Source organism: Cyclopterus lumpus, chromosome 3 (assembly GCF_009769545.1).
Source record: "Cyclopterus lumpus isolate fCycLum1 chromosome 3, fCycLum1.pri, whole genome shotgun sequence".
NCBI lineage: Eukaryota > Metazoa > Chordata > Actinopteri > Perciformes > Cyclopteridae > Cyclopterus > Cyclopterus lumpus.
In genome coordinates, this window is record NC_046968.1 from 27,432,705 (window position 1) to 27,445,285 (window position 12,581).

A 12,581-nucleotide genomic window follows, 5' to 3' on the forward strand; every position below is an offset into this window, starting at 1 on the left:
AGGCGTTCCAAGGCCAGCTGGGAGATATAATCCCTCCAGCGTGTCCTCGGTCTTCCCCGGGGCCTCCTACCAGTTGGACGTGCCCGGAAAACCTCTAATGGGAGGCGTCCAGGAGGCATCCTGACTAGATGCCCGAACCACCTCAGCTGACTCCTTTCGACACGAAGGAGCAGCGACTCGACTCCAAGCTCCCCCCTGATGTCCGAGCTCCTTACCCTATCTCTAAGGCTGAGCCCGGCCACCCTATGGAGGAAGCTCATTTCGGCCGCTTGTATCCGAGATCTCGTTCTTTCGGTCACGACCCAGAGTTCGTGACCATAGGTGAGGGTTGGAACGTAGACGACCAGTAAATGGAGAGCTTTGCCTTCCGGCTCAGCTCCCTCTTCACTAAGACGGACCGGTACAGCGCCTGTTTTACTGCTGCAGCCGCACCGATCCGCCTGTCGATCTCCCGCTCCACCTTAACATCACTCGTGAACAAGACCCCGAGATACTTGAACTCCCTCGCTTCCTTATTGTTTTCATGTTAATGTTAATATTCTCTGTGTTTCTTTAGAGTGCAAAAATCCATCTTACGGTGGACAAAAAAAGGGGTTTTGTTGGTGTTTTTTTGACCAAAAACCAACCGAGAAAGAATCGTCGTTCAGATGCTCGAAACACGAAACCGACAGATTGCATTTCGTGACTATTTTCCAAAACTGCAGCGAGACTCTGTTGCTTCACAGAATATACTCTTTGGAGCTATATTATTACAAATAAAAGCTTCTTTCTGTGAAGCATCGATTGGAGAGTTTAGACCATCATCCGGTCGAGTGGGATGCTGCAGGGCTGGATTACATTTAAGGGCTCAAGGTAGGAAGCCGAGAGCGAAGGGAGCCAGAGGGGCTTCACAGCCTGCAGAGAGTCTTTGTCATTGGTGCTCAGAGGGCTGGTCGCCACAGGCCGGTCTGGAGGATCCTGCTACTTGCTCATTTTAAATTCCTCTGACAGACTCTTTTTTTAAATTTTATTCTAGATGGTGTAATTCTCATGTCCCATATAAATCCACCCGGTAAGACAAAAAGAAAAGCCACGTGTTCCGCACCGCATGAAGTCCCAAAGCGGATCATTTTTTCCGTACGATACGTATCTAATTAGCGACTCGATTACTTCGGCGCCACCGAAATGTTTTAATGACTCCGGTGCGACTCGGCGGAGGGAATAAACACATAAACGCTTTCACGCGGCGTTTCCTGGGCGAATGGGTCCTTCCTGTTTGTGTTTTTTTTTGGGGGGGGGGGGGATAAATACGGCGGGATTACTCACAGGAACCGTGGAGGAAAGACAAGATGACGGCGTTCAGTCGAGCCAAAACATTTAATACACACCATCGCAGGAGACATGCACTTGCATCACTTCACACGGTCCCCAACTGTAGCTCTCGTTGTGAAAACACACACGAAACCATAAAATAATTTAGGACAAAACACATATTTTTTTAAAAAAGGTGTTACATTTCCCTTTTTTTCTTACACATGTTCGTAAATACTGCTTCGTAAAATGTATCACAAAAAAAATAGTTTTTTTTTTTTTTTTTTGGGACAAAGAGCAAACCATAAGGAACCAAACTCAGGGATTACACTGACAATGTGCTTGTTGATAGTTAGCAGGAAACACTGAAGTGGTGACATCCGAGAGGGAATGTCACGGAGAGGACAAGGAAAGAAGAGTCTGTCGGGGGAGGAGGAGGAAGAGGAGGAAGGAGGGTGGGTCTATATCCGTCCCTCTCTTGATGAGAAACAATCCAAGTGTGCTGAAGGCCGGAGAGGTCGATCGCTAGGCGTAGAAGGTCTCTACTTTCACTGCCTGACAGAACATCGTCATGGAGAAGACCAGGCCCAGGATCTGCATCGGCACGAGAAACAAAACCATTAAAACCAACAGGGAACGGGCTCAAGTGGGCAAAGTGGCCGTGAAATGGAGAGTCTGTGTGGCTCATGTCATGATGTCAATACAAGCCCAAAAGATTGTGTCGTACTCGCCAATCTCATCGTCTTTACTTCCTGTGTATTTATATATAAGACATTAGAGCTGTGTAATGCCAATTAGATGTGGGTGTGCAAGCCTTTTTTTCACCGTTAGCGCTGTTTTCACCGTTAGCGCTGTTTTCACCGTTAGCGCTGTTTTCACCGTTAGTGCTTTTTTTAACCATTAGTGCTGTTTTCACAGTTAGTGCTTGTTTCACCATTAGCGCTGTTTTCACCATTGGCGCTGTTTTCACCATTGGTGCTGTTTTCACAGTTAGCGCTGTTTTCACCGTTAGCGCTGTTCTCACCATTCACACTATTTGCCTCACGCGACCTGCCGGCTTGCAGAGAGTCGATGGAGAGGCAATCGTCCAGAAAACGGCGCCCACTGTTGCCACGCGCCACTAATTACGGTAAGATAATGATTACTGCCGAAGTGAAATGTAGCAGAGACGTCAAAACAGACATTACGTTAGCCGTCATAATACGGGGTCGCACCGGACCAAGTAATTATCGAGCTAAATAATCATTCAATTTTTCATTTGTAAAAGAAAGAATATCTTCTTCTTCTACAATTGTCAGTCAGCATGTCGTAGACATTTGAAAATAAATCTGGCAGCGATTCTTCCTGGTTCTCATTTTACTGGATGTACAGTCGCATTTTCACAGAAGCCTGGCGTGATCGATGCTTTAAACAGCGCCGTATCCCCCCCCCCCCCCCCCCCCCCCCCCCCCCCCCCCCCACTTCACAAGCGTCACATCCCCGATCGCCTGGAAAGAGATAAAGTACTTTCTTTGAAGAAGTGCAGCCCTCCTGTGTGGCGTACCGTGGCAACACGAGAGGCTCATCCGGGCCGCTGCCGTCCAGAGAAACACCGTACGAGCGTTCAGCTAACGGAAAAGGACGCTGGTTCGGTTTATTCATCACAAAGTACGGAGCCGTCTGAGGCCGCAGGTATCAAACACGGCGAGGTGATGACTGAGGGGAAAAGAAAGAAGAGCTGTAATTACCTGAGTAAGTGCTGTGCATAGAGCAAAGATCCAAAGAGCCACCAGGTTCTCATTAAGCCAGTCCTTCACGCGCTCGTAGCACGGCTGTGGAGACAGAATGAGCAAACATTAGCCCCGCAAATGTAAACTCAACCATTTAGATGTCGAGTAATATTTGCAGGATTTACAGCGACAGAGAGAAGGAAAAAAAGAAGCTCTGCGGCATTAAAAAGATTTTCCTTGTGACAACACCCTCGCCGTCTCCCCGTCTCTTTTCTCTGACCTATTATTCTTTTTGGAAAACTTTTCCAAAAAGTGCAAGCCGGTGGTTCCCCCGCTGTACTTTCCTCCCCGCGGCTGTACAAACAGGAGTTAACGTGAATACGGGAGCGGCACACACCCCCCGCAGGTATCATTTAGACATGAGGCTGAATCTTTCATGCCTGGTATTGCTTGAATGCATTTTGACGAAAAAAAAACAAAAAAAAACCTCTCACCGCGTCCCACATTAGATTTTTTTGGAAATCTCGTCTCCGAACAATATCCTCGAGCCACGTGGGGCCAACCGGGAAAAAAAAGAGGCAGAAAAGAAAAGGAAAATTGTAATAATTATTACGATCTGCCCTTCTGTGGCAACGATGGTCACGAAAGAGAGGAAAAGGAAGTGGCTTTCTATGAACCGGTGACATTACAAGTGATGGGAGTGGCATTTCCAGGTGGCTCTTTCGTCTCCTATTATTTTTAATTGCGTGTTTGATTATGCCACATTGAAGTAAAAGTAAAGTAAAAAAGTTTATTAGTAATATCTGCAGACATGCCTTGTGCTTTTGTTCTTTGTTCTCCTGCCATTAAGAAGTGGAGTCGGAGCCGGGGGAACCAAACACTCTCTGCTTTTCACCGCTGCAGGAAAACATCGAGGGAAGCAAAAGAAATATGTTTTCCATTCTGCTTTCTTTTTTTTTTTTTATTATTGTTAGACGTCCAAAATAAAATCCGGTTAAGTAAACCTGAACCTGCTCTGCCGGTCCCCTGCACGGAGTCTCAAGGTGTGGAAAAAGGTTTGTGGGATGTCCTCCTTGGTCTGCACTGGCCTCCTGGACCTAGGATATATCCCTCCTCCTCCTCCTCCTCCTCCTCCTCCTCTCTGATAACATGGCCTGATCTGTGTAGTGTTTTAATTGGGCATAAATAACTTCGTGACACCGGGTGTGTCACAAAAGGTCAATTACTGAGCTCCCACGCCTGGAAAACAAGGCTGTTGCCTTTCATGACATCACTAATGGGTGTTTTTTTTATTATGAGGTTTGCTTGAGTTCAGAAAACCTCACTTGGCGAGAGTCAGAGAAAGATCACGGTTGTGGTTAAAGGGCAACTTAAAGCACACGGGAGGTTCACATTTTCCACTCAGATCATGTGGCTTCATCTTTTTAAGCTTCAACCCTGTTAGTCCAAAATCACCTGCGTTGCAATACGCTTCCATTGATAGTTCATTAGAGGGCGGACGGGTCCAACAAACACACGACTTTCACCCAGGAGGCCGCGGTTTGGGTCAAACCTTATTTTTAAGACTTGTTTTAACTCAACGTAACCGAGTAGTTTTTCTTTCGTATTTGTTTTGTTTTGTAATTTCAAATGTTGTGCTTCACCCGGAGTACCGTTATTGCTACTGATAAACACAGAGAAGACACAAAACACACACGCTGCTGAGTCCATCGCTGCAGAACAAGGCCAGACAGCTGGAGAAGTATTTGTTGGTGTTTGGCAACTTATGCGATATGTTTACGACGTTTGTTTACGACGTATGTTTACGACGTTTGTTTACGACGTTTGTTTACGACGACTTTGGGGTCCATTGCTGCGTACGTCGCCCGCTTGTTTTTTTAGTTTAAATGAAGAGCCCATTGGTTGCGTACGCCACCGTTTGTTAGCGGGCTCACTTTCATTGTTTTGTATCGTGGGTGTGGCTAACATCTAACAGAAGCACCAGTCCACCCACTCGTTCCATCACACGACACGGCGGCGGTCGCCTGGCCGAGACCCGGCGAGTGCACCTGTCTAGTTGAGGATGCAAGTTCAGTTGTTTGGGAATGTAATTCCGTGCGGGGGACAACGGTTCCACATTATCTTCAGTTAAAGTGGAAGAACGAGGAGCGGGTACATTAGAAGTGCATTAGGGACGTCGCGCCCTTTCGCTGTTTTCCTTTGACGTGTTTCCGTGCATTTCTTTTCCAGACGCGCCGCTCTCCCTCCCGTTCAGGCCTCACACTCTCCACCTGGCCCCCGTCACTTGACTCTCTCATCCACCTCCTCACCTGTTACTCATTCCACAAATAGTCCCCGCAGGGCACTTACACCAGCCCATCACTTAACCCGCGGATCACTTGTACACGGCAATGAATCCTTGAACCCTTCCTGTACAGTCACTTTATTACTCCATCAATTGGTCTTGAGCCCAGTGTTAAGTGTGTGTGTGTGTCAATGGGGAGAGTGTGTGCGCCTGGATTTGAATGCATTTCTTCTTCTTTTTTATATATATATATATATATATATATGTATATATATTCGTGAAGGGGTTGTGTTCAAAATAATTTTAAAAAATGAACAGGGCGTTAAGTTGCTCTTTAAAGGACCAGATTTTTTTGACTTTTGGTTGGTTTTCATTTAATTACATTGTGGAAACCTTGACGCATTTGCACGCTTTTTACACCGCGAGCGCACACACTCGCGGTGTGTCGGCGGCGTCAATGAGAGCGCGAGGAGAAAATATCTTTTACACGGTTCTCGGGTTCACGATCCCTCGGCTGCCGATGACAAGAACTTCAAGGAATATAAAGCCGACGTCAATTCAAACTCTCTGAAATAAAGTTATATAAAAGGTCTCCGTGAGATTTATCTGTCAAAAGAAACACTCTTATATTTCAACAATGCCTTTGAGTGGCCTCGCTGAATGAAATCTCTGTAGTCTGATTGGATTTCAAACTGAGAAGAAGTTGCTGTTCCAAATCTACTCTACGCACCACAGAAAGATGAATGTCATTGAAATATACAATATATACTCTTTAAAAAAAAATTACTAAAAAAAGATCAGTGTGAACTACACTAATTAAATCCTTCATCTGCAGGGCGAACAATCAAAATACAAAACCACCTAGATTAATATGTCACACTTAAAGGGATGCAGAGACTCACGTGACGCCCCGAAGGACCGAAATATGAATTAGCATTTGAAAAAGAAAATCTTTCAATGGTTTTTCAGGACAAGTAATAGAAAAAAAAATCTTTTTTTTAAAGGTCACGTCGTTGGAAACGGCTGCAGCTTGGCCTTCTCGCTGCTGAGTGGACGGATCGAATCGAGCTGCACGCAATCGGGGTCAAAGGTTTCCATTCAGAGGCGGACGTCCGCACCGCGATGGCCTAATGTTTAAAATCTGCCCTTTGCAAGTGGAAACTTAAGTTTTACTTCATTTGCTAAACTGAAGAATGGAATACAAACACAAAGCTGTCCTCCGTTAAGTTCAACTGAGGAAGGACAGCTCCCCCCAAATAATAATAATAATAATAATAATAAAGTAATCTTGGTTCGGACTTCAGAGCCTCCGGATTGTTGTTTCACACATGAACATCTATTCATCCGGGGAGAGGGATCCTCCTCTGTTGCTCTCCTGAAGGTTTCTTCCCTTTTTTCCCTGTGAAAGGTTATTTTTGGGGAGTTTTTCCTGATTCGATGTGAGGTCAAAGGTCAGGGATGTCGTATGTGTACAGATTGTAAAGCCCTCTGGGGCAAATTTGTAATTTGTGATATTGGGCTATACAAAATAAACTGAATTGAATATAATAATAATAATAATAATAATCCATTTAATGTATATAGCGCTTTTTAAGGTACTCAAAGACACTTTACATGTTACATTCATACACCGTAGACACGGCTACAAAAAGGTACGAGTGAAAGCTCAGAAATATCGACCTTGTTTGGAAAAATACCGTTTAATATTACCCTTCTGTGTGAAAGTATTCATGGCAACAGTTTTTTATATATATATATATATATATATATATATATATATATATATATATATATATATATATATATATATATATATATATAAGGTTTGTGAAAGCCTTGAGGAGAGAGAATGAGAACCGTTGGTTATGTCTGATGAATAAATAAAAAACGTGTTCCTGCTTGTGGATGGTGAGGTCTGCGGTGCCAAAGGGTGACAGCGAAGCTAGAGGAAGGTCACAATGTCATGCGTCGGCTGCCACGCGGCGACCATTAGTCAAGACGGCTGATTCTGTTCAACGGAGCGAGGTCTCCAAAACCCAGACGGAAACATTCAAAGATGGTGTCGGAAAAAAGACAGCGGCAGTTCAGTAAAAACATGATTTATTTAACACTTTGGGAAGAAAAGAGCTCCCGAATAATCCGTCCGTGGTTGTTCAGGACTGTTAGAAAATAGGAAAAAGAAACGCCAGTTGTCAGATTTCTAGCTCGAGCTTCGGGGACTAATTATTGCGTTAATGACGAGTTCATGGGAAGAGTGTCGAGAGCACAGGTGGCTGCTTTTTAACGGTTTGCTTCGGGTTCAGAAATAATAACTTTAGTGATGGATTTTCCAATTCCAGTTGTGAACAAACGTGTTGTCAACACCGTCTGTTGCTACGTGGCGCCGCAACGCACCCAACCACTCAACCACTCAACCACTCAACCACTCAACCACCCAACCACCCAACCACTCAACCACCCAACCACTCAACCACTCAACCAATCAACCACCCAACCACTCAACCACTCAACCACTCAACCACTCAACCACTCAACCACCCAACCACCCAACCACTCAACCACCCAACCACTCAACCACTCAACCAATCAACCACCCAACCACTCAACCACTCAACCACCCAACCACCCAACCACTCAACCACTCAACCACTCAACCACTCAACCACCCAACCACTCAACCACCCAACCACCCAACCACCCAACCACTCAACCACTCAACCACCCAACCACCCAACCACCCAACCACCCAACCACTCAACCACTCAACCACCCAACCACTCAACCACCCAACCACCCAACCACCCAACCACTCAACCACTCAACCACCCAACCACCCAACCACCCAACCACTCAACCACTCAACCACCCAACCACTCAACCACTCAACCACCCAACCACTCAATCACCCAACCACCCAACCACCCAACCACTCTACCACCCAACCACTCAACCACTCAACCACTCAACCACTCAACCAATCAACCACCCAACCACCCAACCACCAAACCACTCAACCACTCAACCACCCAACCACCCAACCACCCAACCACTCAACCACTCAACCCAACCACCCAACCACCCAACCACCCAACCACCCAACCACTCAACCACCCAACCACTCAACCACTCAACCACCCAACCACTCAACCACCCAACCACCCAACCACTCAACCACCCAACCACTCAACCACTCAACCACCCAACCACTCAACCACCCAACCACCCAACCAATCAACCACCCAACCACTCAACCACTCAACCACCCAACCACTCAACCACCCAACCACTCAACCACCCAACCACCCAACCACCCAACCACCCAACCACCCAACCACTCAACCACCCAACCACCCAACCACTCAACCACCCAACCACTCAACCACTCAACCCAACCACCCAACCACCCAACCACCCAACCACCCAACCACTCAACCACCCAACCACTCAACCACTCAACCACCCAACCACTCAACCACCCAACCACCCAACCACTCAACCACCCAACCACTCAACCACTCAACCACCCAACCACCCAACCACCCAACCACCCAACCACCCAACCACTCAACCACCCAACCACTCAACCACCCAACCACCCAACCACTCAACCACCCAACCACTCAACCACTCAACCACTCAACCAACCAACCACCCAACCACTCAACCACTCACAATCTCACTTACACAACGTTGCGCACACGTGCAGATTCATCTAATTGTAGCGGCACACAAGTTGCATATTCGTCACGTTTTGATTGATGCAATTCTTTGCGCATCCTTTTACATATTTACAGTTGAGCTCAGAGAAATAACAAACCACTAATGAATTTAAACTCAAGTGGCAACTCATTTCCTAAAGTGGAATCAATGAATGGTTTAAACCTGGTCTGGATGCCTGTTCATAAGATAAGATAAGATAAGATAAGATAATCCTTTTTTAGTCCCGCAGTGGGGACATGTACAGGATTACAGTGCACACAAGACATAGTAGGATTAAATATAACAACAGTAAATAAAGCAGTAAACAGTCTACGGTAGCTGAATAATATATACAATATACAATAATATGTACGCGCAGGCCGAATAAATATGGCTGTTTTCCACAGTGTATTGATATTAATGGTCTTGAAGAGGTGCGGACCCCCCACAGACCCTTAAGTTGAGAGTAAACGACCGCTCCGTGCACGTCGCAGCTGATAACAATTAGAAAAAAACACCAATTATGCATCGAAAAAAAAACAAAAAAACATTGGTAAGCGGCAGCAGTGGAGTCCGTCTGTCATTAAGAGTAGAAATCTCTCCTGGCCACACGGCGAAGGTTGGCTTGTCCTTAATTAGACAACTTGTGTGGGGCCAACAGATAACTAGTTTATTTGAATGTGTGCGGAAACGTAGTAATTATTGTTGCTGGGACGATTTGGGATTTAATGAGGATTTAACTTTTGACATTACAAATTAGCATTTAAATTAAATGTGACCGAGACTGAGACGACCTCACTTACCTGAGGTGCTATTGGAACTCGACTCCCCTCGTACGGGGTCATGTAGACCCTTAAATCTGTTGTGATTTTATAAGTACAACATTCAAAAATTGGCCTCTTCATTTACAGCAGAAGTGCACGGCCCCGAGAACCCCAGACTCGCTCTTTGTTTTGGAAGAAGTCTTCTCCGCTTGGCGTATGGCCTCGTTATAATTGCCTATTCTTTGGCGCCGGTTTCCTCCATATTTGTAGCTTCCTCTTGAAGGCCTGCTCACAACCTGGCAACCGGTCGCCATGTCAATTTATTTAAATATATTTTATAGAGCGATGATTGATTACTCTTTTTTGGGGGGGGGGGGAAGTGACCATATTTGCTCGAGACGCTGTATTCGGCTGTGGTAATGATCTGTCAATCAACTTGTAGTCCCGCCCTAAAGCATACCCTGCTTTATGGTCTGTTTGACTCTAAATGACCATAATTTACTAAATGAACATCACGCTGTATTGAAGAAGACTTGAAACTAGAGATTGAGACCAAAAACTAATGTTTACAATGTTTACTGAGGGAATAAATCAAGAGAAGTAGAGTCATTTATATAGACTTCTATACAACCAGAGGAGTCGCCCCCTGGTGGTCAGGAGAGAGAATGCAGCTTTAACACATGAAGCATAGACTTCTATACAACCAGAGGAGTCGCCCCCTGGTGGTCAGGAGAGAGGATGCAGCTATAACACATGAAGCATAGACTTCTATACAACCAGAGGAGTCGCCCCCTGGTGGTCAGGAGAGAGAATGCAGCTTTAACACGTGAAGGATAGACTTCTATACAACCAGAGGAGTCGCCCCCTGGTGGTCAGGAGAGAGAATGCAGCTTTAACACATGAAGCATAGACTTCTATACAACCAGAGGAGTCGCCCCCTGGTGGTCAAGAGAGAGAATGCAGCTTTAACACATGAAGCATAGACTTCTATACAACCAGAGGAGTCGCCCCCTGGTGGTCAGGAGAGAGAATGCAGGTTTAACACATGAAGCATATACTTCTATACAACCAGAGGAGTCGCCCCCTGGTGGTCAGGAGAGAGAATGCAGGTTTTAAAACATTGTTGTCTGCGTTTAATCGATTATCAAACTTTAAACACTGACTCTCTCTCTTTCAGCCACATGCACAACGCTTCGCCGGCCGGCCGTGCCTAGTGACGGTTGCTAAGGTATTATTCTCCAATCCCTGGGAAAGGGGTTTAGGCAAACGTTGAATACATAAACCTGTAATACTGAAGGGGATTAAACAAGTGTGTTCCTCGTAGCACCTTTCAGGAGGTTCACTCCGAGGACTTACCGCCGTCCACCACGTCCCCGGGTTGTCCAGGCCACAGTTGTCGCTGTACTCCAGGCAGCAGGAGTCCGGCACACGGGAGGCGTTGTAGACCTCAAACCAGTCGGTGTGGTTGGTGACTCCACAGCATCTGAACTGCACACAAATAGAGACAAATAAGTTTAAGGGAGTATAACGCCGGATATATAAATAAACAAAAATTATTAAACCTGCCAAGAACAAGATTTACTGCGCAAAAATAATTCACATTTGCGTATAGAAAACCCTTCATCTGCCTGATATTGAGCCCCGTTTGTGTACAATCCACATCTCATTTGTCTCAAAGCCCCAACAATCATTTTCCAACTCGCCAAAGGCTCCTTTTTTAAAAAATGTTTTATCCACATCCCCCAACACACACACACACACACCTTTGTGATTGGTATGGATTTTTGATAAGGGATCATGGCTTCCACCGCAATTCAATTCATCAGTGTACTTTGTGGAAAAAAAAGATAAAGCGGCCGTGATGTTTTCTGTTCATTCGGAGGACTTTGTTTCCACGCGGGAATAACGGCGCCCCGAAGCCCGCCGCGTGCACAGAATCGGGGATCGCGCGTTAATAATTTTGGAAAACCTGCTTAAACTACGGATCGTGTTTTTTTTGAGATCGATCACGACGCACCTGAAGCGTAAAGCTCGAGAACAAATCAAAAAAAAAACTGCACAATCAAGTTTTTCCAACTTGAAAACTTTTACACCCCCTTTTTTCTTCTTCTGATTTACCACTCCCGCTCTTGTATATGGAGATTCTCTGCTATTCCAAGAGCAGCCATTAATAATATTCAGGGTGAACTTTGCTCCGGGGACATCTGCAGTATTATCTATTCAGTGACTCAGCATGTATGAGAGGGGGGGGGGGGGGGGGGCAGTGACAGAATGAGAGCCTTTTTAATGGATCTCAGCACCGGCTTCATACAGCCTCACACACATCAGAGGAGGAAACAAAAAGTGCACGTTCACGCTTCGTGCACACATGCATTCTCCAAAACGACGGCTCACTCAGGAAGCTTCTCCTCGCGCTAACATCCCGTAGCAGGAGGAGGAGAACCTCTGCACATCACCTCCCACACATCGCGCACATTTGCATACATTAATTGCATAGCGATACACTAGGGCAAAGTTTGCCTCAGCAGACACACATGCACTACATGCACTACATGCACTACATTCACTACATGCACTACATTCACTACATGCACTCATTCACTACATTCACTACATTCACAACATTCACTACATGCACTACATTCACTACATGCACTCATTCACTACATGCACTACATTCACTACATGCACTCATTCACTACATTCACTACATTCACTACATTCACTACATGCACTACATTCACTACATGCACTCATTCACTACATGCACTACATTCACTACATGCACTCATTCACTACATGCACTACATTCACTACATGCACTACATTCACTAC

The 12,581-nt window shown here is 45.6% G+C and overlaps 1 protein-coding gene across 1 annotated transcript in view; it reads right to left on the reverse strand.

The window, feature by feature from the left end:
* Nucleotides 1-1,480: 1,480 nt before the first annotated feature.
* tspan4a (tetraspanin 4a) overlaps nucleotides 1,481-12,581 on the reverse strand; it is a 52,218-nt gene continuing 41,117 nt past the window's right edge. The window contains exons 5-7 of the mRNA XM_034525404.1: nucleotides 11,103-11,234; nucleotides 3,018-3,101; nucleotides 1,481-1,884 (exon numbers count right to left, since the gene is read on the reverse strand). Coding sequence (XP_034381295.1) covers nucleotides 1,816-1,884; nucleotides 3,018-3,101; nucleotides 11,103-11,234 — 285 coding nt within the window. The 3' untranslated portion in view covers nucleotides 1,481-1,815. The remainder of the gene's footprint in view (nucleotides 1,885-3,017; nucleotides 3,102-11,102; nucleotides 11,235-12,581) is intronic.